The 22,055-nt window shown below is 41.8% G+C and overlaps 3 protein-coding genes across 6 annotated transcripts; 1 reads left to right on the forward strand and 2 right to left on the reverse strand.

Moving 5' to 3' along the window:
• Positions 1-553: 553 nt before the first annotated feature.
• LOC128442239 (probable E3 ubiquitin-protein ligase DTX3) lies at positions 554-3,759 on the reverse strand. 2 transcript variants are annotated; one of them, XM_053424586.1, is made up of 3 exons: positions 3,359-3,759; positions 1,470-1,757; positions 554-1,142 (listed from the first exon to the last, which is right to left on the reverse strand). In XM_053424586.1, the coding sequence occupies exons 1-2, from the start codon at positions 3,707-3,709 to the stop codon at positions 1,518-1,520; spliced, it is 591 nt and encodes a 196-aa protein (XP_053280561.1). In that variant the 5' UTR covers positions 3,710-3,759; the 3' UTR covers positions 554-1,142; positions 1,470-1,517. The 2 variants fall into 2 exon arrangements, with proteins under 2 accessions (XP_053280561.1, XP_053280560.1); XM_053424585.1 differs by having other exon boundaries at positions 1,540-1,757; positions 3,359-3,743.
• Positions 3,760-5,407: 1,648 nt separating this feature from the next.
• On the reverse strand, positions 5,408-15,937 carry dtx3 (deltex E3 ubiquitin ligase 3). Of its 2 annotated transcripts, none has more exons than XM_053425186.1 (4): positions 15,611-15,937; positions 8,780-9,582; positions 7,845-8,062; positions 5,408-7,303 (listed from the first exon to the last, which is right to left on the reverse strand). In XM_053425186.1, the coding sequence occupies exons 2-4, from the start codon at positions 9,566-9,568 to the stop codon at positions 7,228-7,230; spliced, it is 1,083 nt and encodes a 360-aa protein (XP_053281161.1). In that variant the 5' UTR covers positions 9,569-9,582; positions 15,611-15,937; the 3' UTR covers positions 5,408-7,227. The 2 variants fall into 2 exon arrangements, with proteins under 2 accessions (XP_053281161.1, XP_053281160.1); XM_053425185.1 differs by lacking the exon at positions 15,611-15,937 and adding an exon at positions 10,050-10,839.
• Positions 15,195-19,749, forward strand: ptges3a (prostaglandin E synthase 3a (cytosolic)). 2 transcript variants are annotated; one of them, XM_053425187.1, is made up of 8 exons: positions 15,195-15,363; positions 16,220-16,333; positions 17,871-17,940; positions 18,034-18,132; positions 18,313-18,402; positions 18,503-18,547; positions 18,686-18,710; positions 18,831-19,749. In XM_053425187.1, coding segments are annotated over exons 1-8 (447 nt in total). In that variant the 5' UTR covers positions 15,195-15,361; the 3' UTR covers positions 18,833-19,749. The 2 variants fall into 2 exon arrangements, with proteins under 2 accessions (XP_053281162.1, XP_053281163.1); XM_053425188.1 differs by having other exon boundaries at positions 18,689-18,710.
• Positions 19,750-22,055: the final 2,306 nt, after the last annotated feature.

Here is a 22,055-nt window from a genome sequence, read left to right on the forward strand (position 1 = left end):
AACTGTTAAAGCTTGTTATCTGGAGTGGACTGGTCTTATTAGACACTACATGCAATATCTCCAGGTTTATTAGGGTTGCGGATTCCTACTGTGACACACTTGTTACACATTTAACATACAGACACGTGAATTATGACAAATTCTTGTGTTCACACTTCCATCAGAAATCCGGTGACGATCAGTTGAATGTGGTCAAACACAGGCTGACATCCTTTCTCTCATTGTACACAACAGTCAAACCTGCCCCGAGCACCATGGAAACACATGACTCATCATCTGCTCCTCTCACTGACTTTGGGCCACGAGGTTTGGGAGGTGCTGTGGCTTTGGGATGAAGATACAGCTGAATACCAAAGACAGACTTCTCTGAGGAGAGCAGCGCCCTCTAGTGGACCACAGGGGGTAAGATACTAAATGAAAATGGGCATGACTGGACCGGTGAATGCTCCTGACGCTGTTTGTTTGATTCTCTCTTCGTGGGACACTTCTGTCAACACAGTATGTTTCCTGATGAATGCATCCTTGTGTTCAACCAGGCATAAGTAAACAAAACTAAGACTTAAACACTTTAATTCCAATTGAAAATGTTTTTAAACAAATGTGTCACAGATAAACATTGTCATAGAAAATACCTATAAAAACAATAACAATAACTAAGCAAATTATACTCAAACCGATATAAAGGAAAGATTATTTTGAAAATACAAGGCACAGAGTCTGTGCTTTTGTGTGAAATTGTGAAAATAGCAAATAAGAACATTCGTCTGATGATGAGCAGGATAGTCCCTGACCTAGTACTCTATAACCTTGTCTAGTGTAAGTACTTGTACAGGCTGTGCTTAAAGTCATTTTTGCATAGTTAGTCGAAAGGAACATTTAAAATCTTTGGGGAAAGCCGTGATCCTCCATGTCTCACATCCATTAACTCAATTCAAACAACTTGCAGAAGATAACGTCCTTAAAGTGTCGCTGATCAAGATCCCTGTGGAGGAATGTAAAAGTGCACACTTGTCATAATACGCCGCAATAATATATCTAGGTGAACAATTAACGTCTCCATTCATTAGTTATCCTCTGTCACTCCTTGAAGACGAAGCTCCTCTCGAACCCTGAACAGATAGGCTGGGTCTGGATATCCAAAACTGAAAACACAAGAAACACAAGCAATCAAAAGCAATGTAGTGAATCCTTCTCTGCAACTAAAAAAAACTGCTTTCTTCATTTTTACCTCAATGCATCGTCAGTTCAAGTTTAAATTCGTACAGCTAAAACAGTTTTGGAAAAAGAATTGGTTAGAGAATGTCCTGATTCTCAAGAAAAACTTGGTCATGAAAATGGTTTTGCCTGACAGGGACTTCATGGTGCAGAGGATAAATCCCATTCACTTAGTTGATCACCTAAAGTTTAAACTTATATCCTTTCTTCTGAAATACCTCAACATCTACCAGATGGGTTAGCACGAGTGTTACCCTGTGTTACAGCCAACAGGACACCCGCAGGTGAAAGGCGTGGTTCTTCTACAGCACTGAGGTGTTATACCATTGTGGGCCGCCTGACTTGCTGGTCTTGTGGTGAATGTCGTTCCAGGTGATGACGTTGTTGCAGCCCGTGGTGGCGGATTGTCCGATGGTGAAGATGAGTCTCCGGTCGAACGCTTTCCTCAGCAGCCTCACCACCTCCTCCCCCTCGCTGCAGGCCGGCAGGTAGGCTTCACGGAAGGTGCCGCTGTAGCTCACCCCAGGATTTGGGTGCTCAGGCTGTGACATGGTAAACAACAGCACCTCGGTTAATGTGATAGCTCGTGTTATCATGACCAAGACACTTATTAAATGATTCAATGTGTGACATAATATCTCTAGGAGGTGGTGCTCATTCTCATGTCTCCCTATAAGCAGCTAATCGAGGAATCATTTTTGTGTTATTTTGTGAATAAAATGGCTTTGATCCTGTGTTGAGGCCCAGGAAGCCTTTTCCTTATCAATTTTAAGTTGTCGTCAGTGTTACACAACATCAAAAACCTTATCACCCCTCCAGGGCCTCTCTGTTTTCTCTGCTGGATGTTGGTGAGTTTTTTGTTTGTCTGTTGTTTGTGCGCACCCACTCCTCCTACAGATCACTTTGCATCTGACGATTTTAAGAGCAGTGAGGGTTGTCCCAGAGGTTTCAGCTTGTGTTTCTTAAATTGGTGGATTTCATATTAACAAGCCAGAGTCTTTATCAGTTTTCCTCTCTTAACTTACATCAGGACAGTCACACCCAGTGAATCCACTCTTCCCTTTGACCCTGGCTGTTAATAAGTGCTCACATGGCTTACGAAGTAAAAAGTATAAAATCCCTTTTGCTGCAGGGGTTATATTTACTCCTTTTCACTTCAAGAATCTACCAAATATGTAATTTGCCTGGAGGTGGCCACATTTACGCATACAACTGTATGAATGGTAAATGTTTTTGGTAAATGGTTTTGTATTAATATAGCGCTTTTATAGCACAGTAAAGTTTTACATTCACACATTCATACAGTGCATCCATTCGCAGCACTTTGTTATTCTATGGGGGGCCATTCGAGGTTCGGCATCTTGCCCAAGGACACTTCGGCATGAAGATGGGTCAGACTGGGGATCGAACCGCCGACCTCCAGGTTGGAGGACGACCACTCTATCCCTCAGCCACAGCCGAATAACAAGACTATAATCACACAAGTATTAGAATTTGTAAATAACTGCTGTGAGAAATGTTTGTCAGATAAATACTGAATGATTAAAGTGATCGGAGTGCACTGAGGTAAATAATACAGACGTAGAGGTAGAGTTAAGGTGAATCAAGACGATATGATCAGGACAAGGTAGCAGCAGATGAAGAAATACTGAATAATAAAATAAATACAGTAGCATATGAATAAATATGTATTCAGCAAGTAAATAGTAAAAACTGTGTTACTGACATGATTTCTAAGTATTTTACTACATGTGGTGGGCAAATCCAGATGAAAGGCACATTGTGTCCTGAGCCTCTACAATGTAACTGTTGGTTTGTTAACTGACACTGAGCATAAGGAGAAAATCCTAAAGGTGCAGGATGATTTGTTGAGTCATGATACCTCAAATCGAGAAGGGGTGTGTGCGTGTGTGTGTGTGTGTGTGCGTGTGTGTGTGTGTGTGTGTGTGTGTGTGTGTGTGTGTGTGTGTGTGTGTGTGTGTGTGTGTGTGTGTGTGTGTGTGTGTGTGTGTGTGTGTGCACGCAGGGCTCTGATGTCATACTGCGCCCCCTGGAGTACACATGTAGTACTGAAAGTAAAACGGGAGTACAGTGGTGTAACCTGCATGTGGTTTCTATGTGTGATCCCCGTGAATCTCCTCACCCCTTGGATCCCCCCAGGGAAAGTGTACTGAATGATGATGCAGCCGCAGTGCTCGTAGCCGGGCAGCCGCTGCGAGCCGCGCGTCACCGCCATCGTGCCCCTCGGCTGGGTCCCCGTGTACGCGCCGTGATAGGTGTTGCAGATCGGACACGCGGGCTTCACCCTGAAGACTTGGTCGATGCAACGAGTGCAGAACGAGTGACGGCACGGCAGCGTCTTCTCGTCCTGAATCTGGTCCAGGCAAATGACGCAGTCCTCCGAACTGTTCTTCTTCTTGTTTCTGCTGCTTTCCATATTCTTTTCTTCCGGCTGTGACGCCACAAGCACCAGGAGCTGCTTCCGCGTGCGCATGTAAACAAGTTGTCCGGACTCATGTGACGTCAGCAAAACATTAAAGGCACTGTTTCCCCGCAGCCAACTCTATTCCTGAATCATCTGACTAACAACACTAGGTGGCGCTAGAGAGAGCACCATTAGAACGGGTTGGAAGTTAGAGACGGACATTGGAACTGGAGAAACCAGCAGGACACTGGGGCCGTGACGAAGGACAAGATCTGCCATTACGAGAATAAAGACATAATTCAATGGGAAAAAAATTGTAATGTTAAGAGAATTATATCATTGGCAAATTGAATGAGCGAAAAGGTCATAATACTGTGACTACAATACAGTTGATAGCTAATTTGGTGGCAAACAAGTCATAATATTATGGGAAAGATGTTGTCATTGAATAAAAGCATAATTTTACTATGATAAAAAGGTAGGTTAATTTAATCATGAGAGTAAAGTCCTGGCGTTGTTTGAAAATAAATAAAATTGGCTAATTTAATTACCAAAGGTCAAAATATTACGAGAGCAAGTCCTAGTTTTATTACTACAATAGGCTAATTAAAAGACAAAAGGAGTGATAATATTATGGGAATAAAGTTGTAATTTAATTATAAAAAAATTAATTATATTACTAGAGGAAACATGTAGGCGAATTTATTCACAAATAAGTCGTAAGATGAGAGTAAAGTCCTGTTCTTATTGGAAGATAAATAACATTGAATAATTTAATTATATATCTTTACTTTGTGATCTTGCTACCTTTGCTTAACTTAATGAGACTGCGGCTGTTATATTTCAAAACAAAAAATTTGACCTAACAATTTGAATGTGCAACTCTAAGTTAATCTATACAATATGTTTATCAACGGTATAATGTCAGCACAATTTATTAGTAATTTGCTTATGATAAATCAATAATCTGATGTATGAGAGAGGGAAAAAAAATCTGGATGAGGAGCAGTGTCTTATCTTTCATTGTTTGAAAACTGCCCATGTGATGGAACCTGTACCCATAAATAGAAAAATCTAGTTACGATGTCATAATATTGGAAAGGGCAAACTAGTTTCCCCACACTTATTCGTGTGGAAAGTGATGCTCATCCGAGTATTATTTTCAATTATGAAAATGTTGACCAAAGGATTTCCTTATTAAGAAAAGCATCTCAAAACTAACTCAACTCTTCTCGGTGTTTCCTAACAGAAAAAGTAATTTTTCCCTCAAGGTTATTTAGTGAAGGATCGACTGATACATATTAACAAATTAACAAGTACGTGGTATCTGCAATTCTTCAGGCAGCCAAGTTGAAACGAAGAGGTATCCTGCCAGTGGTGAAGAGTGTCTCTGAATAATGAATTCAGTAATAAGTTGTTAGTACAAAACCTGGTGATCATCCTCATCATTTACAATTGCATCCCAAATAAGGTGGAACTGGAGCCATGAATACTTAGAACTGTTCTTCACAAGCGTACAGTTGGGACCAATTTGTAAATGTAGTTGTGGTGCACATCAGTCACTATGTTGTCAACTAGATGGTAGAAAACACATGAGCAGAACTCAATATTTTGTTGTTATTATATTCTCTGATGCTACAGCATAACTATAGATCAAATCCCGATGAGGCGACAACCTGAACTCATTCCAAACGGACAGAGAGCTTAATATGCTCACAATGCACCTAAATTATTTGTGGGCCGACGCTGAATACTCCAACACAAACCCAAACATAACTTTTTATTCAAGTATTAAAATGTAAAGCACATTATTCTGAATATCAACAAAGTACCAATTAACACAATTAGAAAAGCAAAACTCAAACTTTCTTCAACAATCGATTTGTAATGAGTGTAATCTCTCTATGATCCATCCTCCTCCTCGGTCATGTTATGCATAGAAATGTTTGCACAGTAGCTTTAGTAAACTACAATCCTGTGTCCCAAAAATAGTTCAGTTGGTCCCTTAACTAAAATACAAAAGGAGATGAAAACAAAATAAAAGGGGGATTTAATTTATGGATCCGACCGGTCAAATTAATGACAAATTTACCACTAGCCAAGCAGGTTACTGTACTTAACAAAGCACTTTGAGACACACAGCGTTATCTGTCTGAGGGTTTCTTCAGCATTTGGACTACAAGAATGTTTGTGAAGGAGAAGCTAATTTTATACACACTAGTCTACATATTTTCATGAACTGTGTAGTATTTGTACCTAAAGCCAGATAGTACAGCTACAAACATAATGCTGCGAACCTATCAAATAACACCAAGATGTGCCCAAACTGCCTACCATTCATTAGTAGCATCATGCTTTGATTTTTATCCAAAGTGAATATAAGAAAGGCATAACAAAATCAGTATTCCACCCACCCTAAGTCAGATCAATTGTTCCCACGTCATTGTTTTTTTTTCTCCATTATTGTTTCACTGTTGGTTAGCTATTCAGATCAACATGTTTTTAAATGGGAACATGAGCAGGCAGATCTCCCAGTTTGACAGGGACGGAGGCATAGATATTTAAAGAGCAGTTGTGCCTTCGATTTGGTTTGGTTGGTCTATATGCCCTTTTACATTTGACATCGTTTTAAATCTGGTAATTAGATGAGCACATTACTAACAACGGAGGTAATGGATTCAACACCTTGGAGACCCTAAAAACAGGTGGCAGTCCTAATACATGTAATAAAAGGTGCTGCATCGAGACAGTGTTTAACATTCTTCCTATTTAGGTAACAATGAAGGGGGGGGAAATGGAGATCACACGCAAATGAAGAGTTCCAAGCAAATTGACATCAACTTGTAGTCACCAAGCTATTAGCTGATGGCTGCATTAACCTGTTTGCTCCGAGCACTCTTCCACACAGAGGAAGCAGAGAACCGCAACTCCTACTCCTACTTTAAAACAGACTGCCATACCAAAGTGCCTCTTGAGTGCTTTAGATTGCAATAACTTCAGAAAAGGAATTCTTTCGATTCAAGCAGCTCTACTCTGCCACATGATCCTTGCAACAAGTAATTAGTAACAATAAAAAAAAGAGACGTACTCAACAGACAATTCTGGAGATAAATCCCAGAATGTGTGCTTGTAAGAAACAAAGTAATCCCCGGAGTAGAAATAAACATTAATATAACATAAACTGTCCTGATAACATTAAACTTAGATTTTCCTAAATAATATATAAGTATTGTGAATTCCCACTCCCCACAATGCTCTTAAATAAGTTTATCAGATTCCAGTCCTATTGCCAAATGTGACAGGTAGAAGATTGTGTAATACAAGAATGCACTGCACTCAAAGTATTGTCGTCCACATGTAGCACAGGGTTAAGCCTAATTCGGAGGAAAGTGAACAAACAGAGGAACAGCTAGCGGAGTGATGTGGGCTCTGCTGCAGCATTAGACGCTCGTCTGCTGAGGGCCTCGACTCAGGCCGTCCTTCGAAGGACGGACAGTCTCAGAGCACAACCTGGAGCCGAGTCATGTCCGCCGCAAGGACAAGGACACTCAGAAAGTCGCACAAAGTCCTGGAAGAGTCTGTCGTTGTCAGTCCGCTGTGATGCCTTTCTCTCTGAGCTCCTCCGTCACTCGTACCATATAGGTGGGGTCTGGGTAGCCAAAACTGTCGGGGACAATAAAAAAAGCCATCAGTGCATCTTTATGAGCTCGGACAGCGATCGCGCCATCAAGCCAAGGACATCAAGAGAGAGCATTTCTTTGCCAGGAACTGTCAGTCATGATGGGGCAAACATTTTTTCCAAAGGGGCTGAATGTGACAATGCAAATGTCTGAGTCAGTTGCTCTGGACATTTTCCAGACCTTTCCTGCCAGCTCCCTGGTCAGATCTGCAAGTGAGCCCATGAGAGAACACAGCAGCAACATTTTACAGCGAGAAATCAGGGGCGGTGATGGCTTTTCTAACACATTTCTTTTACGATGTAAAACTGGAATAATAGAAATATATCAATTTGAAATAGAGGGGCCACTCACATAGAAGATGCAAGCGAAGAAAGACAATGAGATTTGAGAACTTTTGGTGATAAGGGCCCTTACTAGGGAGGATTTGCTATAAACGAGAGTCATTTCATTCTCAGTTCGCATTTGAGACAAAAGTTGTCGAAATTATTACCAAAAGAGAATTAGATCTAAAAGCCCATACATACCAGCGGGGCCCACCCCATATTGAGGTCTTGTGGTGAATGTCATTCCAGGTGATGACATTTTGCATGCCCGTAGTCATGGAGGTACCGATGGTGAAGATAAGGCGCTGTTCGAAGGCCCGGCGCAGCAGGCCCAGCACACGGTTCCCCTCGGGGCTGTCAGGGAGGTAGGCCACACGGTCTGTTCCTGGGTACCGAACTCCAGGGTTTGGGTGTTCCGGCTGCAGGCAATAAAGGGATCGGGATAATTATTAAGGAGCATAAATGACTTTTAAAACAGTTGTGGCTCTGTAGTTTGTGTCTTGTGTTTTAACGTTTCGCTACATGCTTTTTGGAGTAGTGTAGCAGTTTCATGCAGGAGATCCTTCAACAGGAGCACGAGCTACATCTGACATATTTGGAGCATACAGACCTAGCACTATGCGAGGGAATTCCTGATTTTACACGTAAAGGTCAGTTTGCTCATCGGGAGCAGTAATACTTATTTCATAATGCCCGGTGTGGGGAGGATATTTTGCAAGTATGAGAACTAAAACCCTGTTGAATTTATCAGGTCTGCTTGGGTTTCAAAATTACACAGCTAACAACACAAAGTCTGCATACAAACTGGGCACAAGGAGTTTAAAAGGATGTTTATGTTTAACAGGTAGGATCCAAAGAAAATAAAAGATACTGACACTGGATACTTGGTTGCATTACAGGAAATGTAAGATGTTAAATGTAAAACGATGACTTGAGAGTTAAAATGTTAATGAATTAGCATTGCGAAAAGACCAATTTAAAAAAAAATTGAATGTTTTCTCATCCATTGGAAGGTCTCAGATGCTGTTTTATATTCTTGTTTACAAATAGATAAACACAGATTTACAAATAGATCCACACAGATTTACACAACATTAAATAGAGGAGGTCAAATCTATTCCTGTGCACATGCTCACCGCCTGTAGGCCCGGAGGGAAGCTGTAGATGATGCAGATACACCCATAGCCTTCATGGCCAGCAATCTCCAGATCAGGATCTCTCTCGACGATCATGGAACCATTGGCAGGCTGGTTTCCGATCAACTGGCCGTACACCAGTCGACACACAGGACAAGCTTTCTTCACCTTAAAGGCTTGATCCAGGCAAGAGCAACAGAACGAATGGCCGCACCTCTCCAGGGTGGTCTTCTCCACTATGTCCCCCATGCAGATTGAACAAGTATTGTTGTCCTCGGCCTCACCATGGGAAGCCAAGCCAGAGTCCGTGTCCTTCCTCTGGGTGGCCTCGTGAAGCATGGCGCAGGCCTCCTCATCAGCAGGCTTCCTGAACCTCTGCTGCTGTCTCTGGGAGCGTCGAGGCTGGGGCGCCGGAGGCTGGAGCAGGCTCCCCTCGCCGTTGGGCTCCAGAACTCCCACGCAGGGCAGCAGAACCCTCTTCCTCTTGTGTCCCCCCTCCTGTTTGCTCATCTCTTTGCGGGCACAGCGGCATAAGTCAATGAAGGCTTTCCGCGTCTCACTTGAGATGGGTCCATCCATCACCCCGGCTCCGGCAGTCCTGAAGCCCTCCACCGGCTGCAGCCTCACGGCGCAGCAGCCCCCCCTCTCTCCTCGCCTAATGATGCCAGCGCTCATCCCCTGCTTGTGCTGGAAGTCAATGAGCCAGGGCCGCCCGGCCGCAGCCAGGTAATCCCACACCGCCTGTGAAACCAGCACCTCATCACTGCCCTGGCCAGCACGCACACTCATCTCATCAGAGGAAACTGCACAGGGAGAGACACACAAAAGTCATCAAACAGGTATTCACACAAACCAAATTGGTGTGTTCACTAGTGTTATTGTATAATGCTGTTTTGAAATGCATTATGGGAGGTTGCTCAAACATGACCACAAGAGTGTTATTGTTTCTGCAGGGCTGGGATCGGTTATCATTTATTCCCCATGCAGCCTATAACCTTCCAGGCAATGCAAATTAATAAAAACAACACACAACAAGACCCCTCTTCCAGATGTTTCGTTTGCAGTGTGTCTGTGCATGATGACAAAGTGGACCTGATGTCTCTACAGCTGTTTGCGGTGGCTGCAGCGCGTCAGTGTCAGCTGTTCAGAAATGCACACTGTAAACAAAGGGAGCCGGAGCCCCGTTATTCGCGCAAAAAACCACTCAAATCCCCGCATATGGAAGAGCACAGGGGTGACACTTCTTCACGTGAGGCGGTCGGGTGTTTACCTTGCGATCCCATAAATCCCTTCAATCGTGAAAAGAGCGTCCTGTGGCGGAGAGGGAGAGAGGAAGAGGAGAAGCTGAAGGGCTGGAACAGACGCTGGTATCACTGCTGCTCGGTGATAAACACGCCGAGCCTCAGCCATGCTCCGCACCAGCAGCAGCGGCGTGCGGAGGGGGATCCGCAGATTTCTAGCTCAGCCTCGGATGCATTTTCAAGTCACCGCTACGATAAGAGCTTTTCTCTCGGACACCTCACCCTTTGCCGTCACCGGTCGCTGCTGAGGACCGAGGTGCGGATTAAAGCGCACGCTGCTCCATCACAGGAGGCCTCTCTCCGTCTCTCTGACGTGCTGCTGCAGCTTATCCGCGGGTAGTTGCTGTTTTCCCAGTCAAGACATGATACACGAACCTACCCCCGGCTCGCGTCTCATTAGTCCTCCGGCAGAACTCTCCTGGGTGACGATACACGCCATCCAAAGCCTGCCCCTCGTCCCCCGCTGCCCGCCCCAGTCTGTGTTTGCTTTCCCCGGCGCGTCCTTGGAGCTAAAAGCGGAGCCCACCAACACAAAGCTGCCGATGATGTGTGACAGCTCAGCTCCGTCCAGACTCAGCTCCTGCTCCCGTCTCTTCTCACTGTCTCTCCCCGTGGGTCCGCGTCCTCCTCCCGGCCGGAGACCAGGAGCAAACACCGCCGTCAACAAGGCGACTGGGACTTACGAGAAAATGTGACCAGGAAGTTCGTCACTGAGCCGACACGATTGGCTGCGTGTGTGTGTGTGTGTTTCGTGTGTGTGAGTGCGTGTTCTGTGTGTGCGTGTTCAATGTGTGTGTGTGTGTATGTGTTTGTGTGTGCGTGTGTGTGAATCATACTTTTGGTCGTGATTAACAGCTTTAACAGTCACACAGTGCTCGACACACGCCAAATCAAACAAGAGACCATCCTACACACCACGGGAGAGAAGACCCACTCATTCATTTAAGATGCAAATGAAGCTGTCTGTCACACACACTGACTGATGAAGTAATTCTCAGCTAAATAATCATTATCATAATAGTAGTAATAATCATCATCATGATCATAATAATAATACTGGAATAGAAGACACATCTCACTAATAAACCCACTGCTGCTTTTACTGTTCATGTTCATATTTTGGATTATTTGATTTAAATGCCATATAAATCAAATGAATTATTATTTTCGTTATTATTAGTATTATTATTATTAAAAATTGAAATGTGTAACAACAGACATATTGTTAAAGACATTCTAATCTGTCACTAAACTACACAGATAGACAGAGAGCTGCTTTGCCCATTGTGGAACTAATAGAGAATTATCTTATCTTACTAAATCACAGCAATCTTTCTTTTATTTCTTAGCAATCATTTAACCATGTTTCAAGTCAAATGCCCCCCCAAAAATGTATAAATCCTTAAACAAGCATATTATCAGCAAATTTAACTTTTTGCAACTTTCTGTACTTGATAAATTGCAGTAGTTTGCAGCCCAGGTTGTTGTTTCAGCTCTCTCAGGTCTGATAATTGAGAGTTGCATTCATCACATGTTAACATTTGATCTAGAAAGTAATTTCCAATAATTGCAGTTCTTAATGACTTTTTTCTTTCAAGACCAACTTAGACGTTATAGGACCATCCTTTGTGAAGACTAGTGCAAATTACCCCAGGAGATCATTTATTAAATGGCAACTGTCAACTTCTTTTCCGACACAAATATTTGAAATGAGCAAACAAAACCAACAAATGTAAAAGAAAATTAGGGTGGGAGCAAACAAGGCCTGATGGGCTGTACCAATCAAATAAAGAAACACACAGGAACTGGTGTGTGTATCAACAGTCTCCACCCTGCTGCTTTTCACTAGAGGCTCTGCACCTGGGTTTTACTCAGGTGACAGTTGGTGGACATCACATAAAAGAAGACATTTTAACTTTCTTCAACAGATCCACTCCTGCAATATGCCATACAACCAAATAACTATCTGTATCCCAACACTGATACATGAATGAAATAAAAAATTATGAGAATTTCCTGAGCGTGATTCTTATCAGCTTCATCATTACACCTCGTGTTTAAACTTTCATACAAACAAATTGAAAACAATGCCAGCACAAGGACATCAGGAAAGTTAGAGATCCTCTTAACTCTGCAGAAACAGTGCAGGAGGCCCCAGCAGAGCTTTCAGTGAAACTGTGATATATAATCTCTCTTTCTATTTGGGTTTTTGGTTAGATTCAGGATTTGTTGACAGTGACAGTTGACCCCCGCGAACTTTAGATCGCTTTTCTATCAGAATTTAAGCCAGCAACATCTCGCAATATATTTGTCATCACTTCCCAACAAGCATTTAATCAATCTTTATTTGAATTTAACGAGTATGTGTCATGTATTTTTTCATATCATCTGCTTCTTTCTTTGACTGAACTTCTTCCGCTAACCTCTGTTGACATCTAATATGTGATGGTCTTACTCACCAAAGCTTTCCATTTGAATGATGTTAAGACTGCTGAGGTGTTTGCAGCCTTTGTTTACACATTTTATTACACTCTTACAAGTTCATTTCAGATTATCATATCTTTGATCTTATTTTCTCCATCACATATGGCTAACTCAAACTTTAACACTAATTTCTGTCATTGTAGCCAAACCCAGAGGAAAAATATAACTATTCTACAGATTTTGGACTATAAATTCAACATATTCATCACCAGCACTACAATGTGATTTGATCATTTGACGCTTAGATCACAAACAATCTCACACTTGCACGGTATAAACACACATAATTCTGTATTTCCTCATAGTTCAATGTTTAAGGAACACATTTCTTCCAGTCATTGATTTTGTTTGCAGGTAAGCCATTTTAAGCTCTGTGAACACTTGACCAACTCTATAAGTGGTGTCATTACAATCAGGGAAGTCCATATAAGGTGAATACTACACAAGTTTTTCAATTTTAAATGGATTACAGGAAGATATTGGCCCAAGTAGAATAGCACTCAGTGGAGCGCATAACTCCCTTAAACAGTCCCTTTATAAATAAAACACTTTTACAGTCACTAGATCCGGATCTTTTATTGAATTTGCACAAAATTGCACACACAAAAAACATCCGTCCCCTTAACAAATCTGCTTTTTTCATTAAGAAAACTAATAATTCCTTTAAATTTTTGGGAGAATGCTCTACCTCCCAAAGGAAAAAGGTAAAAAAAAAACATGGATCTGTCCCCTGATGCAGATTTGCATAAAAATGTAACGGGTTCTTGTGGGTCATGTCGCACAGCTGTGAAGAATCTCGTGGAAATTGGTTTGGTATATTTTTTGTAATCCTGCAAACTGTCAAATAAACAAACACTGTTGAGAACACAACGTCCTTGCTGGAGATACAGTAACTAGGTTTAGAGAAGGATGCTGACACTAAACAGGACTAATGGAATTAACATGGACCTTTCTGCAGAATGTTATCTTTCTCACCACCAGACAGGATTTCCCCTTCTCCTAAAAATGGATTAACATTTGAACAGAGCAGTTTAATTGTAAACTCTAACCACAGCCCTTCCTATGGTCAACAAAAAATCTCTTTTATGAACTTCTCCAGCCCTCAATCTGTTGTGTGTCATTTCTCTTGTTCTTGAAAAGACAAATGTCCAGCATAGAGGATCAAAGCTAGAAACACAGACAGGTTATTTGTAACCAGTAACCTACATCCATCTTTCCTCTGCACCAAGCTTTTTCCTAATGTGCCCTTCTCTCTGATTGACACACCACCGCTCATGTAGAAGATTGTTCTTCTACCTAAGCCACCACCTGTGTTGTTTGTGGCTCAATTCCCAGGTAACATTTCCCACTTGGCGGATGAGGCTGCTCTTTCCATTTTCTCATTCACTGCCTCACAGTGGTGATACACGCAGTGGTACAGTCCAACAGCTTGAAGCTGCTCCCACAGTGACGTCAGCTGGAGAGCCTCTATGTTTTCCTCTTAAGTTACCAGTCTTTTTCCATCTCATTTTCTGTTGCTTGAATGCTTTGGTCCACATGTAAAAACGCAGGGGAAAAAAATAGAATATGGGAATTTAAGGGATTCCGAGAATAATTTGAGCTTTTTCACAATTGTAAGACATTTTATAAAGATAATTAAACAGTTATTAAAGTGAAATAATTGTTAGATGTATAGAATTAAAATACTAGCTGGTTCCAGTCTTATACTACTCCTGTAAGGAAATAAAGTGCCTATAGTCCTACTTAGTACATTTAAAACTTGAATCAGTAAAAGTAGAAGCAACTTGACAAAACAATAAGTGTCCAACGAATATTAACTATACTTAAAGCATCAAATTGTTTGGTACATTAAGGTTTTATTGACTCCCTATATGTGCCTGGGCCTTCCCATGTTAATGACCAAAGGACACCAGGCCTTTGCTGCATCCCTAGTGTCTTTTAAATCCCTCCTTATATAATAAAACATCAAATATTGAATATGTTGCTGGGTTGTATCACAACAAACCTGAGATTAGGCCAATCATAATCCCTTTATCTTGGTATTTTTTGTTTCATGGCTTTGTTTGTAGTTGGCTCCACTTGATTGAATCTAGTTGTTTTGTAACAAAATTATTATTATTATTATCAGCATCATCGCTTTGAGTGCTGACCTGTAAATCATTCCACCAAATGGACCTGATTAATGTATTTTTAAGTGTTATTCATGCAAAAGTTAATTTCCAATTTTTAACTGGTTATGGCCTTAAAACTATATATTGAAACCTCTAAAAGCCTGGAGGAGGATGAATATATTTGATATAATTCAGTGGGACCATGGACATATTATCAGAACTATAAATTATAAATGATATAAGAAAGTCTCATAATAATACAGTTATGAGTGGTTAAGTTCGAAAGGGAAGTGTGATCTATCAAAGTGTCCAGACCCGGATGATGTGCAGTAAACCTGGGACCAGTGTTCTCTAACATTCACTTTATCCCTCCTCTAATAACGTGTGTCGTTCTTTGGGTGATGAACATGGTACAATCACATTATAACCAATGTCTTACACGTGTCTCTCCTCTCACTGGAAATCTGCCCCTGATGGTTTCTGGCTCTAGTGTTCGCGTCTCACGCACGCGGGTGAAACCACTTCACGTCACGCCGGAGAACGTCCAAAGCACGCGATACATGTGTCGGTGTAAACGTCAGTGAGCTAACTCGACTAAAGCGGTTTAAGAGATCTTTTAGCTGCAGCCGGCTAACGCTGTGAATCCATATCGTGCACCGAAGAGAGAGCTTCATTCCCCGGTGAAGATGTAAGTGTTCACTGCGTGCACGCGAACGGTCGTCGCTAACTAGCGTTAAGTCTTTGCTGCAGTGAAGTGGATCCGCCTGCTAACGTTAGCCAGAGGAGCTAGCACACGAGTTAGCCTCGGCGAGTGCCGGACTAAAAAGGCACAACGCCTCGTTTAAAATAAATAAAAAATACCCACAGCGAAATTACCGCAAGCAAATCTTAAACTGTCACCGCCACAAGTCGACATACTCGTTTTGTTAACGTACCTTGCGTTGGCTGAAATGACGTTGGCTAGCAGGCTAATGCCAACCAACATGACGAGGGTAATGCTAGCGCTGGAAAAGCTTGGTGTCATGATTAGCCGGGGGCACGAAAGCTTGTGTTAGCTTTCGTTTTTACTCAGAGGTGCTCACCGCGGAGAACGTGTCTTCTACCACAAGCCGTCCCACTACGAATGAACGTATACCTCCAAACCACATGGCTCCCATCTGTATAACTATAGACCTCACTGCGGATGAAGCCTTGTCCGACTCTCTAATTGCATTAATCTAAATGTGGCTGTGGTATATGTCTACTATCTGTAAGGTAGTATAGGAGGATCCACCATTTTGATTGGGGCGTATCGTTTTATGTGTTCTTCTCACACAAAACTAGTTATTTGATAAAATAATGATGGGTGCTTGACAGGCTCTCAGGCTGTTCTTGAATAGCGTGACCTGAGATGAACTGCACCCCGTGAACGTGGATCACTAGAGCAGAATATGAACAATACACACCCGACATGCACAGCCCTGCTCTGTCAGATCAGGCTGATCATGGATGATGTAAGATTGTCCCCATGTCACTTATTCCCTGTCTCTCCTCTTTGTCATCAGGCAGCCTGCACCAGCTAAGTGGTACGACAGACGGGACTGTGTTTTTGTAGAGTTCTGCGTGGAGGACAGTAAGGAGGTGAAAGTTCAGTTCGACAAGTCAAAAATAGGTTTTTGGTAAGTAGCATTCATTACTCATTAACTAACCACTTATCGGTTTCGCAGAACTATCTTAAGAATCCTTATCCTTTATTTGAATAATCCAGACCCTGTATATGGGTTCCTAAGTCCATACTTGGTGTGTGGGTTCCTAGGAAGTTTCAAGTTTCCACATCACACTAGATTAATTTGCAAAAAAGACTCAAATTAGGTTCGAGACTTGTGATGTCATGCAATCATCTTGTCTTAAGCAGAGATTTAAAGTGTGCACAGATAACATTTCCCCCTTTAGCAGATGAATGTTGGTGTGAAGCTGCACACACACCGTCTTTTATGGTGTAGATCAAACATAAAAATGCAGTAACAAAAAAACAGATCTGTTTTTGAGTGGAGACATTCCGAGGTCCTAGGGCCAGCGTCACATCTCGCGACAAACACCATTTTAAGGCATGCTAAACATGTAGCCACATATACATGAAGCATACCCACTTAACAGGAAGAAACTTGGCTGAAAGCTAATGAATTATTTTTTTGCTTTAAACCAAAGACAATTTCAACACCTAGCAACAAAATGGGCATAAAGCAAAAACACACTAAAGCTGTTTTCGGACATGCACTGGACTCTGGAGAATCTACGTACTTTATCCGGATCTATGTTACTTCCTGCCTCTGTTTGCTGCATCCGTCTGCATCACCCGTCGCCTGAGTAATGCGGAGGATTTGTTGCCGTTGTGAATGTTTCTGTTCGGAGAACATCTCGCTCCGTTATGCATGTGTGAAAGGAAAACTGCAGATAAAGTTTCAGCTCTAATTCTCCGGACTCTGGAGAGCGGCCTGTAGAGTTGCAAAGGGGCTGAAAATTTCCGGAAACTTTCCATGGGAAGTTAAGCTCGGGAATTTGGGGAATTAAAAAAAAAAAATAAGCACATAAAACGCTGAGCAATAAAAACATCATTCAAAACTCTATTTTAAAGGTGTACGGAATACAGCACACGCTGCACGTTGAATTTCAACACTGCACTGTGCATTTCTCCATCACATGCGCAGATAATTCCCAGCATCCTGCACACTACAGCAGGGCTATTGAGGCCTGCTGTAGTGGCAGAAGCATATAGTCAAGTGCCCAAAGTTTCCTCAGGGCTCAAATCAGCCTATGACAAAACAAAATGTTTATATTTATATCTTTGCATGACAAGGTAAATACAGTTAGTATAAATTACCAACAAAATGTTCAGTTTATTCCCGTTAATTTCCATGGAAAGTTTCCAGCTTTGCATATTCCCGGAATTTTGCAACCCTAGCGGCCTGAACATACTTCTACCAAAACCAGTATTACTTCTCTCTTATTCACTATTTCAGCGTTAACCCTGCATACAGTAAATGTTCATATGTTGTTCTATGGCTTTTTGATAGGTTGAAAATAAATCTTTATTTATGCTGTAGTTTAGCTCCATTGGCTGACTGTTTAATAGTGTATGACCAGAAATGTTGTCCTCAGTTGTTGTTGGCAGTTGAAAGTGAAATATCAGGTTTCCGTGTTCATTTCTTCTTACAGCTGTCTCGCTGGAGCAGATAAAATCAAGCACGAAAATACATTGGACCTTTTCGCAGAGATCGACCCCAAAGTATGTTTTCTATCACTTGTATTCATAGTTGTAGCTCCACCATGTGTTGGATCTGTTTTAAACCCTTCATCAAACTCTTTCTGTTCCCTTCAGGGATCCAAACACAGACGCACTGGCAGGTCTGTTTTGTGTTGTTTACGAAAAGCAGAGGGTGGAAAACCATGGCCACGACTCACCAAAGACAAGCCAAAGGTAACTTTCTGCCATTAAAAGACTTGTGGATCCACTGATATATGTCGGTTTCGATTTGTTGCACACAAACTCTAAGTATAGAATGCCCCCTATCTGTACACCTTGTAAATATCAGCTGGAGTAAAGTGAGTACATCCCAAATATCACTTTGCTCAAACATTTGAATCTATCATCTCTTAGTGCAACTGGCTGAGTGTGGATTTCAGTAACTGGAAAGACTGGGAAGATGACTCGGATGAGGATTTGTCGAGATATGACAAATTCTCAGAGGTAAGCCCATTCAATATGCCCAGTGCGTCAAGTGTGAGTATGTCCAGATGTACTTTAGTGCCGACAAACTGATTGCTGTCTCTTATGTGGGTTTCTCTAGATGATGAACTGCATGGAAGGAGATGATCTATGTGATCTAGATGAGGTAAATAATTTTGTTACACATATATTACATTTTTTATATGGTTCGTATTATTTATTACAGTGAGCGGTGTATTTTAATCAAGTGAATACTAAGACGTTTACGAAGAAATGTAATTGTGACCTCTGCTTTTTGTTGCAGCAGTCTCCAGACGGTGAAGCTGAATGTAAGTACTATACCAAATGAGCTGTCGGTCAATTAGTAATCGGCTGTAAAACGTCAATTATTCGATTAAATTACAATACCTTTGACACACGTCACATCTTTAATTTTGTCTCTGTTTCAGAAATTCCCGACCTTGAGTAGGTCAATACGAAGTCCACGGCACTAGTAAACAAAGCAAGTTGTAAGTCTGTTGAGGAGAGAGACTGGGCACGAGTTGGCAACCACGTTGGAGAAGAAACGTCATCTCTCCATGCTGTTTCCAAAGTGAAGCCGCTCGAGGAGTGAATAGGAGTGACTGTTGGATACAGACATGCACAGAGATCCGTAGCAACATACAGTGCTGTGCTTTGGTGTTCTGTTCTGCATGGACAATTCTGTTCAAATGAAAATGTTATTGTTAAATGACTGTAATGGGATGTGCTGATGTCTTACACCTTCTCTTTTTATTTGCGATGTCGGGCTAAGGATTGATCATTGTGATTCTTAATGAAGAAAGGACAACAACTCAGAATGCCTATTTTCCAAAAAAAAGTTGATTTTTTTAATGACAGATTCCCCCCCTTTAATGTTTGTATTGTAAATTGCACTTATAATGTTTGTTAATTTAAAACAGAACCTGAGTTCTGCTTGTGCTGGATTTTCCAATTTATGCCAGGATCTGAAAATGGTTTTCATTATATTTCAGCATTTAGAATAATAAACAGATATGCTTGTGCAGCAATTTTGTTGAGATTATGTTAGAAGAGTGTTTCAAACTTTGCATATAGTACCTTTTGAGAAGGTGCGTTTTTCAGTGTGTCAGTGTACCAACATTGCACTTTGTCACAGGTACACAAGTTAATTATCTTCCTATAGTGCATAGAAGCCAGAAATCCCCAGTAGTTAAAATAATTGAGGTTGTCAATGTCACTTACACTAGGACTAAGATTTTGAGGCTTTTTTTGTCTTTCTTCAACCTGTGTTGAACACTTGAGTTTGTCTAATGCTGTGGGAGTTCAAGGATATATTTCCAATAAACTGCTTCAGATTGTTGAACACAAGGTCTAAGTATTGACCCATCACTTTTTTTTTTTTCAAAAATGTATTTACACATAAGATTACAGAAAAAGAACAATTGAAGGTTGAGGAAAGAAAGAAAGCCCATGGGAAAAATGATTTCACTACCAATGAGTGACAACAAACTGATTATATGTGTAATAGCCATCATATCAAGGTAAAAGATGCATGTGTGTGAATTTCCAAAACAAAAAGATAAAGGGAAGCTCCAAGACTAAAGCAATTTGGGATGGCACTGACCTGCCCATTTATACATTGAAATATTTTTTATTATAATACTCACTATATCCATATTGGCTATTAAATTATTACAATAACAATGTCTAAGAAAAGATTTAAGACGAATCTAAGCTAATATGTCTCATTGGTTTGAATAACATTAGTCAAGTGGTGGAATATAAACACTTCATTTGCCTCTAATCAGCGAGTCGATGCCTCTTATCAGATGAACATAATTATTGTGTCACATTGATGAAGACTTTGGACTTTGTGCTTCATCTCTTGCCAAAGAACAGAATGTCCTCGAGGCCAGTATGAAACAAGGAGGAACAGTTACAGCTACTACTGAACGTGTGAGTTTTGCATTAATCTGGAGAACATGTGAAATGTCACTACCAGTGTTGTGCAAGTTCACTACTCTCATGAACTAGTTCAAAGTTCAGTTCATACAAGTAAACATGAACAGTTCACGTTCATAGTTCACCATTTAAATTCTGAACTAGTTCATATTTCAGTTCATTTCATAGTTTTAAGGTGGAAAGTGAGAATGAAAGACTTAACTTGTTAAAGAAAACCTTATCCATCACTACCCCTTGCCTTTACTGTCGGAATGTTTATCAGACACTGTGTAAAAATCCCTCAGATAATAATAAGGTGCATCGGATCTCGGATGTAGTTGCTGAGTCTGCGTCTCTGCTTTCTCTTGCCATCTGTATATGAGACCGAGAGCTGTTGTGTTGCAGGTATGGCCTGCCCCTTTAAGGAAAGTTTGTAATGTGTGACGAAGTGCACCAGGGTATTGTGGGAAAATACGCTAAAAGTGTGTTTATAAGGAGAAGTGACGGAGCACTTAGAAGTGATGCGAGTGTCGCTCCTGCTGTATATCCGAGAAATAAAGTGGCCACATTCCAAGTATTGACATACACCAAACACATAATACATACTCATATTGATACACCACATATATTCCTTAAACCATACTCATAGTCAACACTTTATATCACACATCCCAGCTCCCTGATTCAGTTCGCACAGAGACAGTGAGTAGACCTTGGGCCACAATCTCTCCCCCAGACAGCACACTAACGCAGCTGCACTGATACAGCAACATTATCACCTCTGGTGTGCACGTACGACATCGTCATCATGCGATATTCCAAGAGGATATAATCTATGTGCGCACTCTGTTTAAGCGTCTTTCTTCCTGTGCAGCCTCCTGCGTAGAACTAGAGACCCATGCATGTTCAATTGCTGGACACCGCGTTTTCCTGACCTGTGACCTCTGAATAAACTTGCTTAACTTCAACTTGAGAACGACGACTCCTCTCCTTTGATTTCCACCCGCAACACAAGTAAAGAAACATCTCCTCCTCCTTCTTCACGGAGCGGTCCGGACGGCTGGTTACCGGCCAGACAGCGAGCCAAGATAACCAGTGACAGGGGCGGCTCCTGGTACAGGCGAGGAGACTGATTTATCATGACGTGACACATGCAATGTAAAACAATACATTAACGTCTTACCATCATCCTCTAACCCCGGGACGCACCGGAGGTAGAAGCGCTGTGAAAAGCGCTCCGCCTCCTTTCCTCGCACATGTTAAATACTTTGGCTGTTCGCACCGGCAGCGTAGTGCCGGGAAGAACCAGGAAGCGCCGCAGCCACACACACAAGCACATAATCTCCTGTGGGGGGGTGGCGGCTACAGGCTTGCGTAGGTCAGTCACCCGTGAAGACCAGAATCATTTACCCCTGAACCAGCGCGGAGAAATGATGATGAAATGTAATAAAAAAAAAAATTGAATATAAAATTAAATATAAAAAAATAAGAAAAAAAAAACTGCGCGCGCACATCCTGCGCAGAAGCCCACTGCGCACATTCTGCGCAGAAGTCCACTGCGCACATCCTGCGCAGAAGCACACTGCGCACATTCTGCGCAGAGGCCTAATGCGCACATTCTGCGCAGAAGCACACTGCGCACATCCTGCGCAGAGGCCTAATGCGCACATTCTGCGCAGAAGCCCATTGCGCACACACTGCGCAGAAGGCCACTGCGCACATCCTGTGCAGAA

Source organism: Pleuronectes platessa, chromosome 6, assembly GCF_947347685.1.
Source record: "Pleuronectes platessa chromosome 6, fPlePla1.1, whole genome shotgun sequence".
Taxonomy (NCBI): Eukaryota; Metazoa; Chordata; class Actinopteri; order Pleuronectiformes; family Pleuronectidae; genus Pleuronectes; species Pleuronectes platessa.